General features: G+C 42.6%; 1 protein-coding gene across 2 annotated transcripts; it reads right to left on the minus strand.

Moving 5' to 3' along the window:
- Window positions 1-4,238: 4,238 nt before the first annotated feature.
- Window positions 4,239-8,789, minus strand: MED18 (mediator complex subunit 18). 2 transcript variants are annotated; one of them, XM_070949708.1, is made up of 3 exons: window positions 8,632-8,716; window positions 6,686-6,759; window positions 4,239-4,952 (listed from the first exon to the last, which is right to left on the minus strand). In XM_070949708.1, exons 2-3 carry the CDS (start codon window positions 6,756-6,758, stop codon window positions 4,399-4,401), a joined length of 627 nt encoding a protein of 208 aa, XP_070805809.1. In that variant the 5' UTR covers window position 6,759; window positions 8,632-8,716; the 3' UTR covers window positions 4,239-4,398. The 2 variants fall into 2 exon arrangements, with proteins under 2 accessions (XP_070805809.1, XP_070805808.1); XM_070949707.1 differs by lacking the exon at window positions 6,686-6,759 and having other exon boundaries at window positions 8,632-8,789.
- Window positions 8,790-25,051: the final 16,262 nt, after the last annotated feature.

Here is a 25,051-nt window from a genome sequence, read left to right on the forward strand (position 1 = left end):
TCCTGGTCCCCACCCCTTGACAATTTCCCAAGAGACAAGACACAATAGATTGTTGTGGTTGTTTTTTTAAAGAATCTTGGAAAAACATTCTGGTAATTCCAGATCACAGTTAGAAAAAAAAAAACAGGGGAGTAATTAAATGCATGCTACTACCCACTACATTGTTATGATTAGACACATCTTTATGATTTGCATCTATACCCTGGAAGGTATTTAGCGGAACAATTATTTCTGGCTTTGTGAGATGCAGCTCAGAAGGGTGAGTGTTATGTCAATTACATAACAAAGAAGAGCTGCATTCTCCAAAGAAGAAGAACAAAGAATGCTGTAGGCTATGTTACATTCTGTTCCTTGTTCGCATTACCATGCTGCACAGCGGCACCTCACCTCAAATAAAGCAGGGCTGGGGTGATGTATCACTCAAGCATGTCTACGCAACTGCTTTGAGCTCCATCAACACCACTTTATGTTCTACGCATCCCATAACAATGTACGGTCAATAATGGAAAAAAGGATAAGAACTGTCGGTGGCTCTCGGTGAGGGATTGGAGTACGAGGTAGCATCAGTCACATGCTGAGGAGACTCTTCCTGGCGCAACGTTCACCCCACCCCACTTGTCTCAGTCCCGTAACTGACCAGGTGGCATGATATCAGATTGCAGCAATCAGGAGGAAGGGCAGGTTAATTATTGCTGACATACGAGAGGATTAATTCAAATCTGAAAAGGTTACAGACTCGCGATGACTGAAGCAGCAGCTAAATTTTCACCAGTACTTCAATCTGTACTTATTCATTACTGATACTAGGAAAACAGTCGTGGAAATCTCTTTTCGGAAAGCAAGGGCCAGTTTTCCAATTTAGCCTCTGTTGGTTGAGCCAATTCTTTTATTTATTATGAAATTTATATGCTGCCCATCTCATATCCAACAATTCTGAGGCAGCTTTTCTGAGAGCCAGTTCCAAAACTGAGGCGAAGCCCGGGAGACAGCTTTCCAGTGGGGGCTCTCCTATATATGCAAGAATTTAGAGCAGCCTATTTCAAGGACCCACGTTAGATGGATTTTAATCTGAGTCAATAATTAATTAATTACAGGTAGTCCTCGACTTGCAACAGTTCATTTAGTGACCATTCGAAGTTACAACATTGAAAACAGCCACTTATGGCCATTTTCAGCACTTAAGACCATTGCAGCATCCCCAGGGTCATATGACCATGTGACCAAAATTCAGACACTTGTCAACTGACTCATAATTTATGATGGTCGCAGTGTCCCGGGAACAGGAAACTGAAATGCTCCCGGTTTGGACCAGATCGCCTGATCCGGTAGCGATGGCAGTGGGTGCCCCCCCTCATGCCCAGCTGAGCCGCGCGATCATCAGAGGCTTTTTTTTTTTTCACTTTTAAAAGCATTTTTTTCTACAAAAAAGCCTCTGATGATCGCGTGGCTCAGCTGGGATTGTCAGCCTTTTAAAAGCATTTTTTCTACAAATGCTTTTAAAAGTAAAAAAAAAAAAAAGCCTCTGATGATCGCGCGGCTCAGCTGGGATCGTCAGAGCCTTTTAAAAGCATTTTTTTTCTACAACCTCTTCGGCCAAAGAGGTTGTAGAAAAAATGCTTTTAAAGGTTTTTTTTTAAAAAAAAAGTTGGCCATGCCCACCCAGTCACATTACACCCCCCAAGCCACGCCCACAGAACCGGTAGTAACAAATTTTACATTTCACCACTGATGTTTCTGGCTTCCCCTTTTGCAACCTTCTGACCAGCAAAGTTAATGGGGAAGCCAGATTCACTTACCAACCGTGCTGCTAACTTAACAACCGCAGTGATCCCCTTAACATCTGTGGCAATAAAGGTTGTAAAACGGGACAAAACTCCCTTAACGAATATCTCACTTAGCAACAGAAACATTGGGCTCAATTGTGGTCATAAATTGAGGACTACCGTAATTATTTCATAGTTGAAGCCAGGATATCTTAAGTCTGCGTAATGATGCTTTTAATGTAGAAGTGTCTTATTCAGGTAGTCCTTGCTGTATCACTACAATTGGGACCGGACAATCTGTCTTGAAGTGGTGTAGTTGTTAAGTGAAACCCCACCTGATTTTACCACCTTTCTTGCCTCAATTGTTAAGTGAGACATCATGTGATCACAATGTCAGCCCCGGAGGCCATCTTTTTCTTTGGATCTTCAGGGATGCCACACTTAGTGCTGTGGGAAACTGGGAAGGGGGATTGCATGGAGTTGCAGGGATATCTAGGCATAACAACATTCCTTTCTCTGAGAGTCAAGGACATCTTGCCCTGCACCTGGAAGGGTGTGACTGGGAGGCATCTCCAGTTGGGACAGTGCATGGATTGGACCATGTGATGGATATGTGGGTGCAGAAGGGACTTGGAGTTCCCTTTGGGTGGGGAAAACCTGGAAGCTTTCAGATTCGGCTTTTCCCAGATGTGACAATAGGACATCTCTAATAAAATGGAATTTTGAGGAACTTCTAGCCTTTGAGTCTTCTTGCGTTGGGGGTGTTACTTGGAACCCTGACACACAAATTGCAACCTTCCTTGCCAGTTTCCCCATTAACTTTATGTCACGGTAATGCTGGCTACCTGTCATGGTTCCGAGGTAGCCAGTAAGAACCGAGGCCACACCATTGGTAGAGCAATTCCCCTTTACTGCTCTCTCGACTTGGCACACAGTAAAATGGGAATCTAGCCAGCATTACAGGCTTCCTTCCACCTGCCAACTGGTTATGAGGGCACAGCAAGCCCAGGCCCCAATGGCTCGCTCCAGGCTCCAGCAAAGGCTCTCTGGCCATGGCCACTTCACCCTTCCAGGGCCCCTCGGAGTCTGTTGCACCTCCCCCCCTCCATGCACCCGTCACAACACCCAGTACCCGAAACCCAGTAGTGCACCCGATGCAACCCCCTTTCCCCTCCTGGCTGTGGCAACTCCGAAATAGCGCAATGTCACCGTCTCAGATGTTGACACTTGGCTTGTCAGGAGCTGGCTGGGAAGATTGGAAAACGTCATCAGGTGAGTTTGGTATGTTGCAACCGCTGTGTGATCACGTGACCAAGACGATGCTGCAATGGTTGTATGATGGCTGGTGGCACGTTCCTTTTTTTCTGTGCTATAGTGACCTACTTGAATAGTCACTAAATGAATGGTCATAAGTCGAGGGGCTTCCTCTCTATCCATCGCCATTTTATACATTTCTGTGAAACCACAGTAATTCCTCTCAGAAGGTGATGGGAAATATTCTGCACAGGACCAATAAGGTCCATCTATTATTAAAATACTTACTACTTCTACCTGTACCTATTATTCTCCGTGGATGAAAGATCAATAGCAGGAGTGTCAAACTCGGTTTCATTAAGGGCCGCATCAGAGTTTGTTTGACCCTGAGTGGGGGGCAGGGGGGACGTGGCCAGCTTGACGTCACTCGTGTCAGGGGCGTCTGTGGTGGCCTGAGCACTCTTGCCAGTGAAACGGGCTCCTAAGCTCCATTTTTGGCCGCAACGGCCTCCTGCAGCCCTCTGCCAGCAAAAACGGAGTTTGAGGGGGCCGCACTCAGCCCTCCCCCAAGCCCCATGTTCAGCTGTGATGGCTTCCTGCAGCCCTCTGCCAGCAAAAATGGAGCTTAGGGGGACCGCATGTGGCCCTTCCTAGCTTGGTTTTCGCTGGCAGAGGCACTGCGGGCCAGTCCTTCACTGTTTCTAGGGCCTTGAGTTTGACACCCTAATCAATAGGAATCAGTCTAAACTCAGACAAGTCTCCCTAATAAATGCAACTTGAATGCAGGTTAGCAAATACTTCAAAAATAATGAATATGTACCGTGTTTCTCTGAAAATAAGACCCTGTCTTATATTTTTTTGAACCCCAAAATAAGCGTTTGGCCTTATTTTTGGGGAGGTCTTATTATTTTGGGGCACGTTGTCAGCGTTCCAGCATGGAGAAAATCAGAGGAAATGGCAGGGATCGGCTGCACATGTGGAGAGGACTTATTTCTAAGGGGGGGGAGGGGCTTATTTTAGGGCATGCACTCAAAAGCCTGATGGGGCTTATTATCAGGGGATGTCTTATTTTCAGGGAAACAGGGCATTATTTTAAGTCACACAGAATTTGCAGCGAACGTAAAAACAAACAAAAAGAACCAATTTTAAAATCAAAACCATTTCAAATTAATCTGGCTGAAAGAAGATTTGACTACTATTGTCCAAAGAGGAAGCCAACAGCAAAATTATCTTCTTTATTGTTTATCGTTTGAAAAAGTAACCTACAGTCAGATTAGCGTCAGGCAACCAGACTCTCTTAATGTATTTTTCTTTAGGATATATGAATTTCTGAAATCTTTCTATCTTTGTAAAAGGAATACCTCTGCCGTTACAATCCATCTCACATCAATCTTTTAGGATCTATTTTCTCTAAATGGACTAGGGGCTTTAGCTGCTCAGCAAAACTCCTCATGTCATCGGAAACCATATCTTGTCCCGCTGGGGCCACGATGTTGAGCTCCACAAGGTAGGAAAGAGATAAAGGCTCGATGTTATCGGTGTTTCCTGGGAGAAGGATGCGGAAGATCTTGTAGACCACAATCTTCATAATGCCTTTGCGGAACACGTGCCCCTTGGCTACAAATTCATGGTCCATGCGGAAGCCCATTTCTACCAGGAAGTCTGTCAGGTTGTCTGAGGTGGCAATATCCACACAATTCCGTACCAAGGCATGGCGGTTTTTGTCTCCCATTTCCGGCTGTCCGAGATACCGCAAGTGCCAAGGAGCACCAGGTTTGTCCATGGAGCGTCGCGTACGGAGGACAAATGGGCTGGCCTGTTGGCCTTTGAGAAGGAAGACCATCTCGTGATCTACAAAAGTCTCGGGTTCCATGTTGTCACAAAGGCCACGGAGTCGATGAAGAAGACTTTCCAGGCTTTGATCCAAAACGCTACCTGGAGAAAAGGCAACACTGAATTGCTAACTGGTCTTTACTGACACGAGCAAAGTTTCTTCTTGTCCACCAATCTGCCATCTTCTAAAAACTGTAAAGGTAAAGGTTCCCCTCGCACATATGTGCTAGTTGTTCCTGACTCTAGGGGGCAATGCTCATCTCTGTTTGAGTCTTCAAAGAGGGGCGGTATATAAATTGAATTAATTAAATTAAATTAAATTCTAAGCTGAAGAGGTAGCGTTGTCTGATGACAATTCCATGGTCATGTGGCCGGCATGACTAAACGCCAAAGGCGCACAGAACCTTCCCACCAAAGTGGTCCCTATTTTTCTACTTGCATTTTTACATGCTTTCGAACTGCTAGGAAAAGCTGAGACAAGTAATGGGAGCTCACCCCGTTACATGGCACTAGGGATTCGAACCACTGAACTGCCGACCTTTCTGATTGATAAGCTCAGCGTCTTAGCCACTGAGCCACTGCATCCCCTCTAAAAACTATGTAGAACCACAAATAGTACCAGGGTGTCTCTAGAAACTGTACTGAGTAGAAAAAGCTACAATCCTTCACAAAAGATACAGCTATGATGATTCTTCTTAACAAAGGAGCCTAATCACAAATTATACTATGTACATACCAAACATATGCGAATCTGAATGTAAAGTAGTTGTTGGGTGCCAAATTAAGTACAGGTAGTCCTCGACTTACGACCACAACTGAGCCCAGAATTTATGTTGCTAAGTGAGAAATTTGTTAGGTGAGTTTTGACTGATTTTACAATTTTTCATGCCACATTTGTTAAGTGAATCACTGCAGTTTTTAAATTAGTCACCCAGTTGTTAAGCGAATCTCGCTTCCCCATTGACTTTGCTTGTCAGAAGGTCGCAAAAGGTGATCACATGACCCCGGGACTCTGCAGTCATCATAAATATGAACCATTTATCAACCATCCAAATGTAAATCACGTAACCGTGAGGATGCTGGAATGGTCACATGTGTGAAAAATGGTCCTAAGTCACTTTTTTCAGTGCCATTGTAACTTTGAACAGTCACTAAATGAACTGTTGTAAGTCGACGACTATTTGTATTCAGATAGTCATGGATAGTTCACAGTAGAGTATATACCAGTGATGGCTAACCTTTTTGCCGTCGCGTGCCAAAAGCGGGGGTTGCACGGGGGTGTGTGTGTCGCATGCTTGCGTGCCCACACCCATAATTCAATGCGCCCCCCCCACATGCTCCCCCTGCTTTTGGCACATGATGGCACAGTGGGCCCGTTTCTCACCCTTCCCAGGCTCCAGAGTCTTTCTAGAAGCCTGGGGAGGGCAAAAACGGCCTTCCCCAGCCTCCCAGAGGCCGGAAATGGCCTGTTTCCTGACTTCTAGTGGGCCCAGAAGGCCCGAAAACCAGCTGGCCAGCGCGTGCATGCATGCTGGAGCTCAGCTAGGGCAATCCTCGCGTGCCCACTGATATGGCTCCGCATGCCACAGGTAGCACGCGTGCCATAGGTTTGCCATCACGGGTATATACTGTAGAGCAACCTGTATTTTTAAATGTGCAATGTGTCCAACAGCCCCATGGGTTGCCAGCTCAAATCCTAGATAATATTTCTTTCTATATTTTTAGTAGTGCAGTTATAAAAGGAAGGTACTTGAATGATTAAACAACTTTGTACTCTTTTAAGGGACTGACATATACTGTAAAATTAATCAAGCAAATCCTTGCCTATAACTCACCTTGAAGCAAATGTTCCATCATGTTAATGGTACCGCCAGTAACTGGCATCATAGTAACAGGTGGGGCCTCCATTCTATAACAGCAAAGAACACAACATATACCAGAACATATATTTAAAAATCTAGTCCTGGCTCTCCTATGTGATACCTTTCTTTCCTGTTACAATTTTGACTCCCAAAATTTCCAAGCAATGTGGGATCTATAGTTCCAACACAGAGGGGAGAAAGATAACTTAGTCAACAAAATACAAAGCTTCAATATTGTCTCTGCAAACAAAAAGGAAGGATTTATCCAAGGAAAAGATAGCTGATATGCCTTTCTCCTTTTATGACTTTTGCCCGTACATCTTCTACTGTCTAATAGTCAATTAGGAATTCAAAGTCAATTAGAAGTTGAATGAACATTTGGTTGTGGTGGTGGTGTGTTTTTTTAAATGATGTATAGAATCACAGATTTAATAACATTGCTGTGGTGTCATACAATCTGAAGGCAAATGATGACACTCAGATCATTTTCTTGTAAAGAAAAGAGGCAACCCTTGTAAATAACCCCTTGAAAATGACTAGCTTAGCCTTCAGATGAGAAACAAGAGCCTGTCGCAGACTAAAAGGTGATTCAGAAATGTGGCTAGGTTAATATGTCATGCATGCTAAGCCAATATATTTTGGCTTTTTTGGGTGGTGTGAAGTCAGACAGCATTATTATTATTAAATTAGATTTTAATCACACAACACACAAAAATATATAAGAAAAAAACTCAAGGAGGCAAACGTGCCTATTTTTCCCATTATTCTGTGAAGTGGGTTGGGCATATTTTACAAAGTGTAGTTTACTGCTTAGACCAGAGGTCTCCAACGTTGGCAACTTTAAGCCTGGTGGACTTCAACTCCCAGAATTCCCCAGCTACTTGGCTGGGGAATTCTGGGAGTTGAAGTCCGCCAGGCTTAAAGTTTGCCAAGGTTGGAGACCTCTGGCTTAGACCACCTATATGAATCCTGACAATAGAATGTATTCAGTCTATCTTGGCTACTACCCAACATGCATGGTGGGCTCCTTCCTGATGCAAGTTTAAATCCCACCTGCCTAAGACTCCACCCACCACGAAGTAAAACTCCACCAGGCCCTTGCTCCACAATGCACCACTTCATCAAAACTTCTATCAAAGTCTTCCTGCATTTGCTGTAGCGCCCAGTTTCTCTAGAGGAGGAGAATAAGCACGATTTGAAACAAAGTCTGAACCAGGGCAACTGTTTTCCCCTGAACTGTTTTGCTAGTTTTTTATTTTTTAATTCCTTCCACTTTCGTGACTCCGGACGTTTCATAAATCAAAACAGCAAAAAAAGAAAGAAAGAAAGCAAAAAAGCAAGACAGACAGACAGACAGACAGACAGAAAAAAGAAAGAAAACAGAAAGACAGAAAACAGAAAGACAGAGAGAAAACAGAAAGATAGAAAGAAAGAAAACAGAAAGACAGAAAACAGAGAAAAAGATAGAAAGAAAACAGAAAGACAAAAAGACAGACAGAAAACAAAGAAAGAAGGAAAACAAAGAAAGATAGAAAGACGAAAGAAAGAAAGAAAGAAAGAAAGAAAGAAAGAAAGAAAGAAAGAAAGAAAGATGGAAAGAAAGAAAACAGAAAGAAAGAGAAAGGAAGATAGAAAGACAGAAAGCAGAAAGAGAAAGAAAGAAAGAAAGAAAGAAAGAAAGAAAGAAAGAAAGAAAGAAAGAAAGAAAGAAAGAAATTCGGCTCAATAACATTAAAACAAGGAAGCAAGGCGTCATTATCCTGCGACAAGTATCCTGGGGCAGATGCAAACGTTTTGCCTTGCTTCTTCTTTGGGGAAACTTGCATGTAGCTGCAACTGGGTCCCAGACCCCCCCCCCAGGCCCCCAGACCCCAAGTCTCCGCTTAAAGGGTAAAGCTCCCGGGTCAGCCAACACGCACCTGTCCGCCCGGTGGAGCAACCCTCTGTCGATGCACGTGTGAATCCCACAGTCAAAGATTCTCCGATAAAGCGGGAGAGTCTCTCCGCCTGGACCCCAGCAAAGCACTCCACGCTCACGCCTGCGTATTCCTCTCTGCCTGGTCTGGGCGGCGCCATCTTACTTATTACGTCATTGTACGGAAAGCTGCAGCCCGTGCCCGGCCTGGTTGAAAGGGAGAAAAGAAAATGGTGCTTTACAGTAACGGAGTTCTCCCGGGGGAAGCCTGGCTTGGCTCTGTGTGACGTTTAATATTTGCGCCGCTCAGAAGACATGGGTGTACAAAAGAGGCTGGATTCTGCGCTTTCGTTGATGTGCTTTACTTCAGATCAAGCAGTGGTGAAATTCACATTTTTTAACTACCGGTTCTGTGGGCGTGGCTTGGTGGGCGTGGTGTGGCTTGGTGGGCGTGGCAGGGGAAGGATATTGCAAAATCCCCATTCCCATCCCACTCCAAGGGAAGGATACTGCACAATCTCCATTTCCACCCCACTCCAGGGGAAGGATACTGCAAAATCCCCGTTCCCACCCCACTCTGGGACCAGCCAGAGGTAGTATTTGCTGGTTCTCTGAACTACTCAAAGTTTCCAGTACCGGTTCGTCAGAACCTGCTGGATTTCACCCCTGAGATCAAGGCATGCTGGAGTAGGATATTAAATGCTCCAGATCTTGAATTGAGGCCATTTCAAATCATAAAGTTAGAATAAACTTTATTGTCACTTTGAACGTACACTAATTGTCATGCATTAAAATGAAATTTCGTTTCATAGAGCTCTCAAAGGGTCATCACCTCCAATACACACTACATAAACATGACAAAATAAATAAATACAAAATTATGCATATGCCCACATATATGACACAAAGAAACAGCACAGTCTAGTTTGGATGTATTCATGTATATGGCGAGAAAAACGAATCTTGCGACTTTACTAGACGGATTGGCATAGGGAACAAAGCTATTACAGAATCTGGTAGTCCTAAAGTACGTCGAAACCTCCTCTCAGAGGGGAGCAACAGAAACACCATAAATTATGCTTAGGAGGAAGACTAGGGAAAGTAACTACTGGTCAAGATAAAAAAATGTGGGTTTTCTCTTGCTTTTCACTTGTTCATGAAACAAGTGAGATATTCAGGGATTTGGCATACAATTGAGGTTGGGCTCTTTACTGCTCAATATTTTTATTAATGATTTGGATGAAGGTGTAGAGGAAATTAGATAACATACAATTGCATAGTGCTAATACATTAAAAGACAAGCATACTTCAAATTAAATTTGATATGTTAAGAGCAGTGTTTCCCAACATCAGCAACTCTAAGAGTTGTGGACTTCAATTCCCAGAAATCTGCAGTGGAGTTCTGGGAATTGAAGTCCATAAGTCTTAAAGTTACCAAGGTTAAAAAAGCAGGTTTAACTTGATATTTCAGAGACAAATGCAAAGTTTTTCATTTTGAAAACAAATCAAACCCCAGATAACAGGGTGAGGAATATCTGACTTGCTGATAGCACTTGAGAAAATAAAAATAGTGGAACCTGTCTTTAACTTTTCACTGCACCTCACAACAGGCACCAAAACAAGAACTATGATTTGTTGAAACTTCCATCAAGTGCAACTACAGAAACTTTATGCACGCACGCATACACACACATGCATGCACACACAGAGACAGACAGATGGAGGGAGTTGAGTGGTCCCCAAGATAATTTTTACTGTACAGTCAGTCTACATTATTTATAGACCTTTTCCAGGGTATTCAGAAGTTGTCCTCTTCCACATTTAATTGCCAAATTCTCTTCTCCTCAGCCCCCACCCTGCTCTCATTAAGAGAGGAAGAAAATAATAGCTTTATATGATGTCTTAATGTACAATCACTTTGGTGGTGAAGGTGCTGGACTAGAAACCAGGAGACTGTGAGTTCTAGTTTCACCTTAGGCATGAAAGCTAGCTGGGTGACTGGGCCAGTCCATCTCTCTCAGCACAACTACCTCATGTGGTGTTATGGGGAAAATATCTGTTGGATTGTATAATGTCATTTCTCTGTTTTCAGGCAGTCCCTGGCCCCATTTACTGACTGCCTCATTTAGTGACCATTTGAAGTTACAATAGTGTAAAAAAAAAAGCTTTGTGACCAATCCTTGAATTTACAACTGTCTCATGATTCCCAATCAGCACCTGGCCAGTGGAATTAATGTAGAACATGGCAATAAAATTGCAAGTTGCAATCACATGATGTTTCACTTAATGACTGAATAGGAAGTAATATAAGTCACAGTCATCTGGTTTTCCATTAGCGTCTGTAGTGTTTAGTGTGGGAGTTACTGGTCAAAATTGTAGTCACTAAGTGAGGTCTACCTGTATTAATGTTATTTGAAGTCTGCAATATATATACTTAATCTTGAGACACTACTGTATTCACACACACTTTTAATATTTGCACAATAACCTTTAACCTGGTTTCTGATTAACTAATTTCTGGCCTTACAAATTACTCTGGATTATAAACTAAGCCAATAACCCGGATTCACACAATCTACTTATCTGAAAAAGAATGAACCAAGATAACAACTAAGCAAGTTTATCCCTTGGTAAACATACTGCTGCTAAATCTTTCCTTAACTTGGTGTGTTGTATAAATCCAGACCTTCAGTATCAGGAATCGGCATTGGGAAAAACCCAAATTCTACAGAAGTCCAAAAATATCCTTAGGAGGGAAAAACCCAACCCACCTCCTCCTGAGTCAGGAATTCCTCACACTGCCACAAACCCTGGTGGGCTCCGGATGCTGACTAAGCATTAGAGGAGAGAAAACAAGAAAATATTATACAGTTTTGTCCTGAGGGCAGGATGAGAAATAAGGAGTGGAAAATCATTAAAAAGGGATCCAACCTAGAACTAAGGAGAAATGTCCTGACAGCGAGAACAATTAATCAGCGGAACTGCTTGCCTCCAGAAATTGTGAAGGCTGCAACACTGGAGGCTTTCAAGAAGAAATTGGACATCCATTTGTCCGAAATGGTATAGAATAGCACAACAAGAACACTTGGACTTATATACCACTCTATAGCCCTCTCTAAGTGGTTTACAGAGTCAGCATATTTGCCCCCAACAATCTGGGTCCTCATTTTATCGACCTCAGAAGGATGGAAGGCTGAGTCAACCTTGAGCCAGTGAGAATACAAACTCCTGGCAATGAGCTGAATTAGCCTGCATCACTGCATTCTTACCACTGTGCCACCACAGCTCAGGATCTCCTGCAATGGGCAGAAAGTTGGACTAAAAGACCTCCAAAGTCTCTCCCAGCCCTATTATTCTATGCTCCAGGATTAAGGGAAATGACATTGGCACCAGAACAAAATTTTCTGAGTGGGGAGCTGGCTGACGAGAGTGCTAAATTGTGCTGCAGTGACGCAAGTGCTAAGTTGTGCTGCAATTCTCTCTTTATTATTCTAACAGGCTATCAGATACACTGATTTATATATTCCTGTTTTCAATTTTTAAAATGACTCTTGGTCTTTGCCCCAGTAAACTGCTTCTAGGTTTTGTTCATAGTCCATCTGTCTCAGACATCGCTTCATCATATGGATGGCAAGATAGAAAGTTGTTATATTGCTTTACAGCTAGCAATCTTTGACCATCTCAAAAGCAATTACCCTGTATTAACATTTACAGTCAATGCATGGCTAGACTTGGAACAGGTTGCTCATATGATAGCATGAACCTGATATTCACGATTAGAATGACTTTATAATTATAGAAATAGCTTGAAATTATATTATTTTTGTAATCTACTGCACCAAAGGAAGTTGGAAATCATTACTTCTTTCATTTGTCTTTGCCCTTTTCTCTTTCCTTTTTCTTTCTTTTTCTGACTTTTGTTTCCTGTTTATTTTTATTTTATAATGAAACTTAATTTTAAAAAAATTCTACAAAAGAAAAATATGAACCTGGAAAGTTTTGTTTAATAGATGTGCTAGTTCAAACTCAGTTCCCAATGATAACACATATCTATCAAATAGCTAAAAAGATTGTCCTGAAATACGCAAAAGAATATTTTCTATTAGCGCAAAATCTGTCTATAAAGAAATAGACAAATCTTTGAGTCACACAGAATACTTTATCTCCGATAGAGATAAAAACTTACATACCCAGTGTTGTGTCATCTTCCTTATCTCAGCTTTACTAATCCAAAACCTTGAGAAGCTTATAGCTGGCAATTAAACAAATAGCTGAAACAATTTAGTTGTTTCCTTTCTCCATAAAGATACACTATTTTCAAGAAGATTTGGCATCAGAGCCATCTTCCTAGGCCAGGGAGATAAGTTGTATCTTTTTGTTTTGGATTTCATGTGAGTTTTAATAAGGAGATAATATTTTAAAAAACAACTTTAGTTTTATTAAAAACTGTGTTGTCATTAACACAGAGATTTATGTACCTGAGAGCTACTAGGTTAGAATGCAGGTACAAACTGGCACAGCCAACCTCTAAACATCAGACTGGCAGATGGGGAAATGAAAGCAATCCAGCTGAATCTATGTTTTTCAACCTTGGGAAGTCTGCTGGTTGGGGAATTCTGGGAGTTGAAATCCACGCATCTTAAAAGTTGCCAAGGTTGAGAAACACGGAGCTAAATCAGAGGTGGTATTTAGCAGGTTCTGACCAGTTCTAGAGAACCGGTAGCAGAAATTTTGAGTAGTTTGGAGAACCGGTAGTAAAAATTCTGACAGGCCCCGCACCCATCTATTCTCTGCCTCCCGAGTCCCAGCTGATCGGGAGGAAATGGGGATTTTGCAGTAACCTTCCCTTGCCATGCCCACCAAGCCACGTTAATGTGAATGATGCAGGATCAGCTATATGAACACTGAAGGGCCCTCCTTATTCACATTATTGTAAGAAAGAAATGTGCTGATTTGGAAGAACAATACTTGTTTGGAAGATTACACTAAATCAGCTAAATTACATCCTGGGTAGTAAATATATATACCTTCTGAAGAACCTAGTTGTCAAGAATGTAAGGACATCCATATGGAACAAGAAGTTACTTTTTATCAAAGGAAGCCATAAATCGAAGCATCAGCGGATACAGAACTAAGGAGGATGTTTAGCTAAAAATTATCTCATGTACTATAAATTAGGGCAGGAATTTAGTAATTAGAAAATGTCAATTATCATGTAATGGATGTATGTTAACCATATATGGAAAACTGCTGTGCTAGCAAAATCCTTTGTCTTGGAAAAGTATAAAACAGGGGTATTAGCTCTCTTTCCTTGGTTCAGAGCTGCAGGTACAAATCTGGCTCTCAACCTTGCTCAATAAAAACTGTCTCTGGCTGACCCAGGAATGTTGTTTGGTCTCTTCATTCTACAACAACGTCACACCCATCAAGCCACGCGCACAGAACCGGTAGTCAAAAATTTTGAATCCCACCACTGAGCTAAATGCAACAGGTTTGGGTAGGTGGGGAAGACAGTTCCTTTGATAGAACTGCTGGAGAGCCATTTTGATGTCGCGGTTAAGGTGCTGGCCTAGAAACCAGGAGAGTGTGAGTTCTAGTCCCCTTAAGGACAAAAGCCATCTCGGTGACCCTGGGCCAGTCACTCTCTCTCAACCCAACCCATCTCAGAAGGTAGTTGTGGGTAAACGAGGAGGAGAAAGGAGTATTACATAAGTCTGCTGCAGGGATGAAATCCAGCAGGTTCTGACAGGTTCTGGAGAACTGGTAGCAGAAATTTTGAGTAGTTCGGAGAACCGGTAAATACCATCTCTGACTGGCTCCGACCCCATCTATTCTCTGCCTCCTGAGACCCAGCTGATCAGGAGGAAATGGGGATTTTGCAGTAACCTTCCCCTGCAGTGGGGAGGGAATGGAGATTTTACAGTATCCTTCCCCTGGAGTGGAGTGGGAATGGAGATTTTGCAGTATCCTTCCCCTGCCACGTCCATCAAGCCATGCCCATCAAGCCACACCCACAGAACCGGTAGTAAAAAAATTTGGATTTCACCACTGGTCTGCTGCCTTGAGTAATAAAGTAAAGTAATAAAGTAATAAAGGTGGGATAAAAATTAATAAATACATCTCTTGTAAGTGAGGAGACAGGTCAGCTGACTAAGGCAGTATTTCTCAGCCTCAAAAGTTTTAAGTTGTATGGACTTCAACTCCCAGAATTCCCTAGCCAGCACTGGGTTAAAGGACAGCAACCACCACTGTATCTTAAGGCAGCACAGTAATGCAGTTGCATGTATGACAAATACACAGTACAGTGCTCCCTATGCTTTTCTTATGGCGTATTCACCAATGGCAAACAATTGCGGTAATGAAGGTTTGGTTTTGTTCCTCCATTGAATGTGCTCTTTCAAACCCAACCAAACCAGGTGCTGGCTTGGATGTGTAATAAATACTCAGTTACTATTTTGCAGCCTCACCTACCAGCATGTGTTATTTTAGTCCATGCTCTGCAGCAGGGTGTGATCCAAATTTAACCCGAGCAATAAAATGAAAGGAGCAAAAAGTACATTCGGGTGTTTATCTGACATGTCAAGCTGTTATCCTTGCATATTCCCTCCCTTTCTGTTTTGGAAAGTTAGTGTCCAAATTCACTTTCGTTATGCATGATTTCAGATCTTCCAAAATTAGAAAGCACAAACAGCCATTTCGCAGCAATTATATTCTCTTGGCTTCCAACCGCACTTTGCAAACAGGCCTTGGGGGTGGAGAATGGGTGATTAACCTATTGATTCAGAAGAGCGCACGTCTTTGGCACCCAGGAAAGCGTATGCAGCAGACTAATGGGAGAGCTACATGCTGATCAGAGTGATCATGTGGTCAGTGGGATCAGATCTGAGACTTCCATCACGTACTGGCTCGGTCAGCAACTCGCCCTTCTAATATGTGTAAACAGTAGTTGTCAACAAGAGACAAGAGCCGCTCTGGTTGAAAGTAATCCTTGAAGAAGGGGAGGTTTGCTACTCTTATCTCTTGTATTCGCAACACAAGAGAAGCAATGATTTGTCAAGGGCCATCCAAATAAGCGTATCAAATTGCTCCAGGTTTCTGACCTATTATCAAATGCAACCTAATATAGCCATAATAGAATTAGAAGGTCCAATGATTAAACTTTAGCTGCTAGAATCTATTTTGAGATGTAGAGGTGGGGATGATGATCGACTATTATTTGCTTGCCTGTTAGATGCAGAAGGAACAAGGACAAGTTAACACTCCTTGTGTCCTTAACATAGTAAATACAGATTGTTCCAGGACTGAATCTCAGGCTATATCCTTGGATAAATGCAACTTAAATCTCAGACACATTTTATTTCCCTGCTTCTTTTTTATATCTCCAGATATTTAGGTAACTTGTCCCATGAGTTCTTGAAAAGTCAGATGTGTAAACTTAAATTTATGCCATGCTGTTATTTGTTATTTATTTATTTGTCAAGCATGTACAAGATAACAGGTATAAGTATAAACATGGACATGAACATAGGAAATGAATACAAATAAATGGGGACAGTAGGATAGGGACGGTAGGTATGTTGGTGCACTTATGCATGCCCCCTTTACGGACCTCTTAGGAATGGGGTGAGGTCCACGGTAGACAGTTTAAGGTTGAAGCTGTGGGGGTTTGAGGATGTAACAACGGAGTCAGGTAGAGCATTCCAGGCACTGACCACTGTTGCTGAAGTCGTATTTTCTGCAATCGAGTTTGGAGCGGTTTACCTTGAGTTTGTATTTATTGTTTGCCCAAGTATTATTGAGGTTGAAGCTGAAGTAGTCGTTGATAGGTAGGACATTGTAGCAGACAATGTTGTGTACTATGCTTAGGTCAGACCGTAGGCGGCGTAGTTCCAGGGCCAAAATTTCGAGTCTGATGGCATAAGGGATTCTATTGTGAGCAGAGGAGTGGAGTACTCTTCTCGTGAAATACCTGTCAACCCACTTAATTGTATTAATGTCCGATATACAGTGTGGATTCCAGGCAGACAAGCTGTATTCGAGAATTGGTCTGGCAAAGGTTTTGTATGCCTTAATTAGCAGTACAATGTTACTAGAGTAGAAGCTTCACAAAATTAGGTTAACAACTTTTAATGCCTTTTTGGCAATGCTGTTAGAGTGAGCTTTGGGGCTTAGATCAGCTTTGGGGCTGTAAATATATTGTCTTTGGATTTTTTGTGTGTGATGGTCAGTGTAAGGTCATTTGATTTATTGTGAATCCATCAATTCATAGCGAGTCCCAAAAGTTGGCAAGGACAAGTGAGTGCAACACTGCAGTTGCATGTCATAAAGATTCCTACTGCCAGAAAGCAGTTCTACATATTTACTTTTGCTTGGCTATAACTCCCAAGCGGATAAAATGGAGCTGATATCCACCCTTGGTCTTAATAAAGTAATAAAGTTTCAGAGGCTGACAAGGCAGGACATGTGCCATGACTTCAAGATTAGCAGAAGGCCTCAAGATGATAAAACAACTTTACTACACTATTTATACTTTCCGCATAACATCCTAGAGATGTTTGGCCACAGGGCCAGAGAATTTTCAGTCTGCATGTCTACTTGTTTTAGGGGAGAAGCATCTCCAAATCCTAGGGCCAGCACTGGATGTTCTTACGAAGGAACATCAAGCTTAGCTTTATTTACATACCCCAAAGACTTTCTTCTGTACTTCTGTTTCCTAGCCTGAAGTAGTTCTGAGAAAAGTTCCAATGCTTCCTTGACCAAGACTGCTAAAGGCTTAAGAGTTGGCCTTACACTGACCTTACATCTGTGTCACAAAGACCTGATGTAAGATCATCCATCACCTGCAGCAGAAAACTTCAACTGGAATATAAAGGACCAAATTTCAAGGATTATTCCTGATTCATGCAAAAGTTCTTTGCTAGGCAGTAACATTCCTCAAAATCACAATGGAATCCATTCTTGGACATTATTAAAATACCCCTTGCCTTTTTTTTCTGGGTTGTTTTAACTTTTTTCCATGGTTGACTCCATACATGAATCTCTTGGTCATATCCAGGGTGAAATGCTCCCAGTTCGGACCGGATCACCCGATCCGGGAGCGATGGCAGCGGGTGGTTCGGAGAACTGGTAGCAAAAATCCCTGCCCTCCCACCCATGCCCAGCTGAGCCGCACGATCATCAGAGGCTTTTTTTTTTATTTTTAAAAGCATTTTTTTCTACAACCTCTTCGGCTGAAAAAATACTTTTAAAAGTAAAAAATAAAGCCTCTGATAATCGCGCAGCTCAGCTGGGATCGTCAGAGGCTTTTAAAAGCATTTTTTTCTACCTCGGCCAAAGAGGTTGTAGAAAAAAATGCTTTTAAAAGAAAAAAAAAGTTGCCCACGCCCACTCAGTCACATTACCCCCTTACCAAGCCACACCCACAGAACCGGTAGTAACAAATTTTACATTTCACCACTGGTCATATCCATTACATTCCCAACATGTTTTACCAAACTGCACGCAGCCCTCAAGAACAGGATTGCCCATACAGATATCAGAGTTTCTGATAGGGTCCCATACTGGTAATTTAAGCTGCCAGAGATAGAAGATGACATATCACTTCCACTGCACATCCAGCATCATGGAGTACAAATTAAATATCCTTTAAGCAATACATTCCCTCAAACTTATATGTAGTAGCAGACCACTACTGGTGTCGGTGAAGAACGGACTTTGTGGCATATATAGTGTTATCCATTAACACCAAACTAATGACACCTCTCACCTTCCTCCATAGGGCTGACCCTATGTAGAGAATCAATATTTCTTAGATTTTTATCCAGACGTGAAATCCAGCCGGTTCGGGCAAACTGGTAGCAGCAGCTGCGGGAGGCTGCCCACCCGCGAGGACATCATGTTGCTTTTTTACGACATTTTAAGCCTCTGCGCATGCGTAGAAGGCTTTGCGCATGCGCAGACGATGGTATGCGCACATTGGCGAACCAGTAGGGAAAGTAAGTGAATTTCACTCCTATTTTTATTCCATCTTTATTACTTGCCCGTACAGGTATAATATTTTCTGATAGGGTCAGGGATGAAATCCAGCAGGTTCTGACAGGTTCTGGAGAATCAGTAGTGGAAATTTTGAGTAGTTCAGAGAACCGGCAAGTACCACCCCAGAGTGGGGTGGGAATGGGGATTTTGCAGTATCCTTCCCCTGCCATGCCCACCAAGCCATGCCCACCAAGCCACACCATGCCACGACCACAGAACCTGCAGTAAAAAAAATTGGATTTCACCACTGGATAGGGTCCTTAAGTAACTCCTTAAGTAACTCAAGGTGGCAAACATTCCTAGTATTCCTTCTTCCTGTTTTCCTCACAACAACCACCCTATGAGGCGAGCTGGGCTGAGAGAGAGAGAGTGGCCCAGAGTCACCCATCTGACTTTAATGCCTACGGTGGGACTAGAACTCACAATCTCCTAGTTTCTAGACCGCTGCCGTAACCACTACCACCAAACTGGCCTACACCAGGGATTTATTTTAGGTGATCTTAAGGCCAATCGGCAATCTCTTTTGGGCTGGGCTAGGCAGCTCAATGCCACAAACAACCGTTTCTGAGAAACATTCACATGTGAGCCCATAAACTATCTAGGCCACTCCTTTCAGCACTTTATCTTCTCAAAAGTTTGCTTTTGAGTACTGGTGGATTTTAACTAAAAGAGCTGAAATGTTTGTTCAGGGAATTTCAGAAGGTTAAAAGATAAGCTTGGCAAAGATTTTGTTTTCAAGAGCCTTTGCAAGACTTCCAGCAATAGTTTGTTGAGATAAATTATCCAGTCAGTTGCAAGATACGCTGATTGGCAAACATAAGAAGCTGCTTTAGGGGAAGGATAGCTGCAGCTAACTTTATATTATCAACAGCAGCGTTTCTCCACCATAGCACTTTCAGATGTATGGACTCTAACTCCCAGAATTCCCCAGTCCAGAAGAAGTCGGGGAATGAATCTGGAGCTTCTCCACATGCATTTTGTTCAAGCACCGAGTTATACCAGTTTCTCAAATACAACCAGGAATGTGTTGAAATTATACTCACGTTGTCTTAGCAAAATGGGTCACCAAGCTGACATGGAGATTTGCATTACCAAATTATATAGGAATGCAACCTGCTTCATGGATCCCAAAGACTAAGGGAGATCTTCTACTCTTCTGCACATAACCGATAAGATCCCTTTTGCTGATCTGAAAAAGCTATACCTCTATTTTTCATCAATTCCAGACAAAGCACATTACTAAAAGCTCAAACAATTTCATTGTGGGCCGCATAATGGCCAGCTCAACGTCACTCGTGTCGGGGGCACCTGTGGTGGCCAAGGCAGGACTTCCCTCAGACCCTCCTTCACTCTCATTATATCCTTCCTTCCTTCCTTCCTTCCTTCCTTCCTTCCTTCCTTCCTTCCTTCCTTCCTTCCTTTTTCTTTTCCTTTCTTCCTTCCTTCCTTCCTTCCTTTTCCTTCCCTCTTCATTCTCTCTTCTTCCTTCCACTCTTATTTTTTCCTTCTTTGCTCTCTTCCCATCTTTCCTTCTTTTTCTTTGCCTTTCCTCTTTCCCTTTCTCCTTTCCTGTCCCTTCTTGCATGCTCAAATGCAAAAGGGAAAACATTTCTCCTTTTGTTTTGTTTTTAGTTTGTTTTGATAGCCCTCTGCATGCCCCCCCCCAATTCTTCTGGCAGAAGCACCGCAAGCTGCTCCTTTGCGGTTTCCAGGGTGGCCCCGCAGGCCAGATCTAAGCACCCCGCGGGCCGGATCCGACCCACAGGCCTTGGGTTTGACACCCTTGCCCTATACCATCCTAGTGAAATGGTTGTCCAGTCTATTTTTGTCCAGTGATGGAGCAGCCACAGCTTTTGGCAACAGAGCTTTCCTGGAAAGAGGCGTAGATTGAGAAACTGCAGAGTCCCAAACTGGAAGGGATAGGAGGGGAAGAGGTTCAGGGTAGCCATACCCTAGAATCCCTCAAGATATATCTAGTAGGTTAGCATATTGCAGCTTTAGTTTGGCAAGATAGCAATAGCATAGCATAGCATAGCATAGCATAGCATAGCATAGCATAGCATAGCATAGCATAGCATAGCATAGCATAGCATAGAATTCTTTATTGGCCAAGTGCGATTGGACATACAAGGAATTTGTCTTTGGTGCATATGCTCTCTGTGTACATAAAAGAAAAGATACGTTCGTCAAGAATCATAAGGTACAACACTTAATGATAGTCAAAGGGAAACAGTCAATATAAATCTTAAGGATACCAGCAACATTAGAATAGAATAGAATAGAATAGAATAGAATAGAATAGAATAGAATAGAATAGAATAGAATAGAATAGAATAGAATAGAATAGAATAGAATAGAATAGAATAGAATAGAATAGAATTCTTTATTGGCCAAGTGTGATTGGACACACAAAGAATTTGTCTTAGTGCATACGCTCTCAGTGTACATAAAAGAAATCTGGTATCTGGTAAACAAAAAGGCAACTTTATTTTTTTCCAAAAACAAACACTTTGAATCAAGAGTCACAGCGCCGATAAAGAAAATACATTAAAAAAAACATAACTTAATGCAGAGCAAAAGATTGAATTCAGGAGATTTGAGGGCTGCCCGATCTGTAGATTACTGGGTGATAAGTAGGGGAGGAAGAAGAGGATACCATCTGGGAGGAGGCCTGGAGGAAAAGAGGCTACCAGATGGTGAGGTGTCCGTCAGGGATCATTTCACTGAAGCCGGCACCAACGTGAAATGTATCGGCACACTCAGGCGAATGCTCCAGACATTATGTTCTCGCTGCCTCACGCACACAGAATTGTTCCATTTTAAGGCAAACATCCCTCAGGAAGAGGCAAAAGAAAGTTATCAGTTGGATGCTCAGGGTTACAGGCCTTTCATTAAGTCTGAAGTGACAAGATAAAAGCCTTAAGAACCTGCAAAAATGGTGATTTTTTTTTTCACAGACTGCAAGATATTTTTAAAGTTTTGCTCTGCAGCTCAAGGCAGGTAACAACCATTAAATGTGCAGGTATCCAAATAAAACTGAAGTAAAATCAATCAAACAATATAATAATCCCCCATCCCAAGCACTTTTGTTTCAGTCTAAGAAGTTTCAACTAGTTGGAAATACTCTGACCATCTTCTCAAGTCAGAGAAGGTCTGTCAGAAAATTTGCAAATTTTAGACCATGGTTCTTGTGAGTTTTCAAGAAAATATACTAAATCAGGGCTTGGCAACTTTAAAACTTGGAGTTCAACTCCCAGAATTTCCCAGCCAGCCATACTGGCTAAGGAATTCTGGGAGTTAAGATCTACAGATCTTAAAGTTGCCACAGTTGGACACCCCTGAAGTAAATCTATTATTGACCCTATGCCAAACAGGAATTCCTGAAAGGAAACCTGCGATATGTACCCCACATTTATTTATTTACTTATTTGCATTTATTATTTTTACAAATAACGTCAGGCGGCGAACATATCCAACACGTCTTCCTCCTCCTTTCCTCCCTCCGCCCCCACAACCACCACCCTGTGAGGTGAGTTGGGCCAAGAGCAAGTGAGTGGCCCCAAAGTCATCCAGCTGGCTTTCATAGCTAAGGTGGGACCAGAACTCATAGTCTTATGCTTTATAGCTTGGTGCTTCAACCACTAAATCAAATTGGCTCTCAAAATGTCTGAAAAATCTTGTTGGGTGGCATCTGATTATCCTGTTTTATAAGCTGGGTTCCACAAATGAATCCTGGGTTTCTTTTCTTTGGTTTAAAACAAAATAAAATGCCTTAAAACATGTTCTGGATTTCCTTAACTTCAGGGATAACTGTTCCTGGCACTGAGAGTAACAACAAGCATAAATCATCCCATTTGGACTTCTCTCATGAACTTATGTCTACTGTAGGAATCTGGCCAATGGACAAAATAATGCAGGTTTTGTCTTTAAGCCAAACTCTGCATCAGGGAGGTACCACACAAAGTTGTGTTGGCTGCTAAATTCACCTCCCTCTCCAACTGTACAGTCTAGTTGGGGCAACCTTTGACTAGGCCTGCAATAGTTAAATTTAGCTCTTGTAACCCGAGTTGTTTGCTCCAAACTGAATTTTATGTATATTTCAGAAATGCCTGGAAAGCTTCACATTTTCCTGGGAACCCAACTTCATAACAGTTGCTATTTGAAGCTGGTTATTGCTGGGCTGTAAGTTACCAAGGGGGAAAGGAGGCGGCAGACTGTTGCTTGCTTTGCATTGTATGACCTGAGGGCTTAGTACCGGTCTAAAAATTCAGATTTGAATCCCAAGATTTCAAAAAGAAAGGAACTGGGAACAAGGGCTGAGGAACTTGTGGTTCTCTAGATGTTGACATATGGTTTCTATAATCTCCAACTTTTAGGCCACAAGGGCTAAAGTGGATGGGTTTTAGCAACCCATAATACCTAAAGAAGTTTCGATCTTCTATAATAAGCATGCAGAGACAGCAAAAAGCCAGAGCTGAAATTTTCCAGGATTTAGAAAACTCACATGGGACCAAACTGAAATGTAATACTGAGGGTGAAAAATGAAAAAGGGAGCCAAGGGCCAGAATCTAACCGACATATAGTTTTCTAGCTGCTGGACTCCAACTCCTACCAGTTCCTGACCTCAATGGGTCTATGGGAGTTGGGATAAAAATATTTTAAACCCTCCCATTCCTAGGTACTAACATTTGAAATGATGGACGTTTAATTCCTTCTCAGAGTAGGAAGAGGGAGTAATAGCAGGAAGGAGAAATTGCTTGACAGAAGTAACAAGCTCAATCATCTTTTTGTTCTGCCTAATGAGCAACTTTTATTTTTTAGAGGGACTGCTAGCTTTGACAGCGAAATGAGTTAAATAAAACATGCACTTCTGTAAATATTGCTTGAAGCAGTAGTAGAAAGGGAACAGCAGGGGAACAAAAAGACCCATAGTTCAAATCCTCCCCATCCTACTCTCTAGTTGCCAATAACCTGATGATAATGAGAGCATGAAGTTTAGAAGATCCGTTTGACCGTAACAGAAACCCCTGTATCATCAATACTAGCCATGATCTGCTGTACTACGGTTCGGGGATCATAATTTTGCAACTGAGCATTCCAACAAAGGTCTTGTTACACACACACACACACACACACACACACACACTCACACAGACACACACACACACATGGCAAGCGCTTCAAGAAGCAGTGGAATCCAATCAATCAGATTTAGGGACCTGGCAGCTCAGCGGAGACTTCACATGATCAGGTTAACCAGCACAAAGCTATGTTCTGTGAACACTAAGAGAGTTGATGCAAGGTCAGTCTGCCATTTGGCTGACAAAACAGACAAAGGTTAAGGCCGTGTTTCTCAACCTTAGCAAATGTTTAAGACGCGTGGACTTCAATTCCCAGAATTCCAGAGTCAGCATCTTAAAAGTTGCCAAGGTTGAGAAACAAACAGTCTTAGTGCTTCATTTCTTCCCTCACTCTTCCAAACTGGGCAGGATAAGGGATGCAGACAAATAAAGCTCACTCTTATTTGGATTGGGGCAGTACTGAACCTTTAGGGAGGTCACCGCCAGCAAATATCAGTGGTAGTTAGGGAGAAAACAAATTTGGCCACTCCCCATCTGGCCATGTCCTCAGTCATCACATACTGCTACCTCAAGGGGATGAGTCAGTCGCTCAAGGCAGTGGTAACTCGGGCTGGCTTCTAGGAACAAGGTCTAAAATTCTCTGCAAATAAAATTCTAGCCTAGCACAAGGGAGAAGCTAAGCCAAGCTTCTTTCTGTTCTGACCTAGGCTTCCTGAGTCAGTAAAACACATGAATAGTCCCAAAAACCTGTTTTATTTTAACAGCTGTGAATTCTGTTCATTCACAGGTGAGTCCCAAATAGTTGTAAAGAGTCCTTTGGGATAAGGCTGATAATCACCCACCTTTATCTCCCTTGACACGCTGCCGAAGACTTAATTGGCAAAGCCACACGGAGTCCAGAATCAAACAGAGCTTCAGACTTTAAACTGCACAGAATTAACAATGTTGCTTCCTGCGAAGGCCCACATGCCTTTGCTCCTCTTTTAAGTCTTATGGGATGGGCCAAACATCTCCAAGCCCTACTCCCGAGTTGTCCCTTTTGTTTTAGCTGTTCTTGTCTTCTGGCAGCTCTGCGCATGCGCACACTGGGAACAGGCTCCCCCTGTTCCTCTGCCTCACTGAGGTCTGACTCTGGAGGCTCCGGAGGCAGCACATACCTCCCAGATGGCCCTTTCTCTGCCTCCGACGCAGAGCCCTCGTCCGAGCCTTCCCCAGACTCCAGGACTGGCCCATGTTCCTCCCCAGCCTCCTCACTGTCCGACTCTGCTGCCAGCGCCACAGCTGCTGGCGGACCACAACACTTTCATG

This window comes from Pituophis catenifer, unplaced genomic scaffold, assembly GCF_029215685.1.
Source record: "Pituophis catenifer annectens isolate HBS135680 unplaced genomic scaffold, rPitCat1.0.hap2 SCAF_9, whole genome shotgun sequence".
In the NCBI taxonomy this organism is placed as follows: Eukaryota; Metazoa; Chordata; class Lepidosauria; order Squamata; family Colubridae; genus Pituophis; species Pituophis catenifer.

Coding starts and splice junctions, on each gene's coding strand:
- MED18 (XM_070949707.1), bottom strand. CDS start 8,788: ATGGCGCCGCCCAGACCAGGCAGAGAGGAATACGCAGGCGTGAGCGTG. Junction 4,953..8,631: donor TTGCTCCACCGGGCGGACAG/GTGCGTGTTGGC, acceptor CCTTTTCTCCAG/GTAGCGTTTTGGATCAAAGC.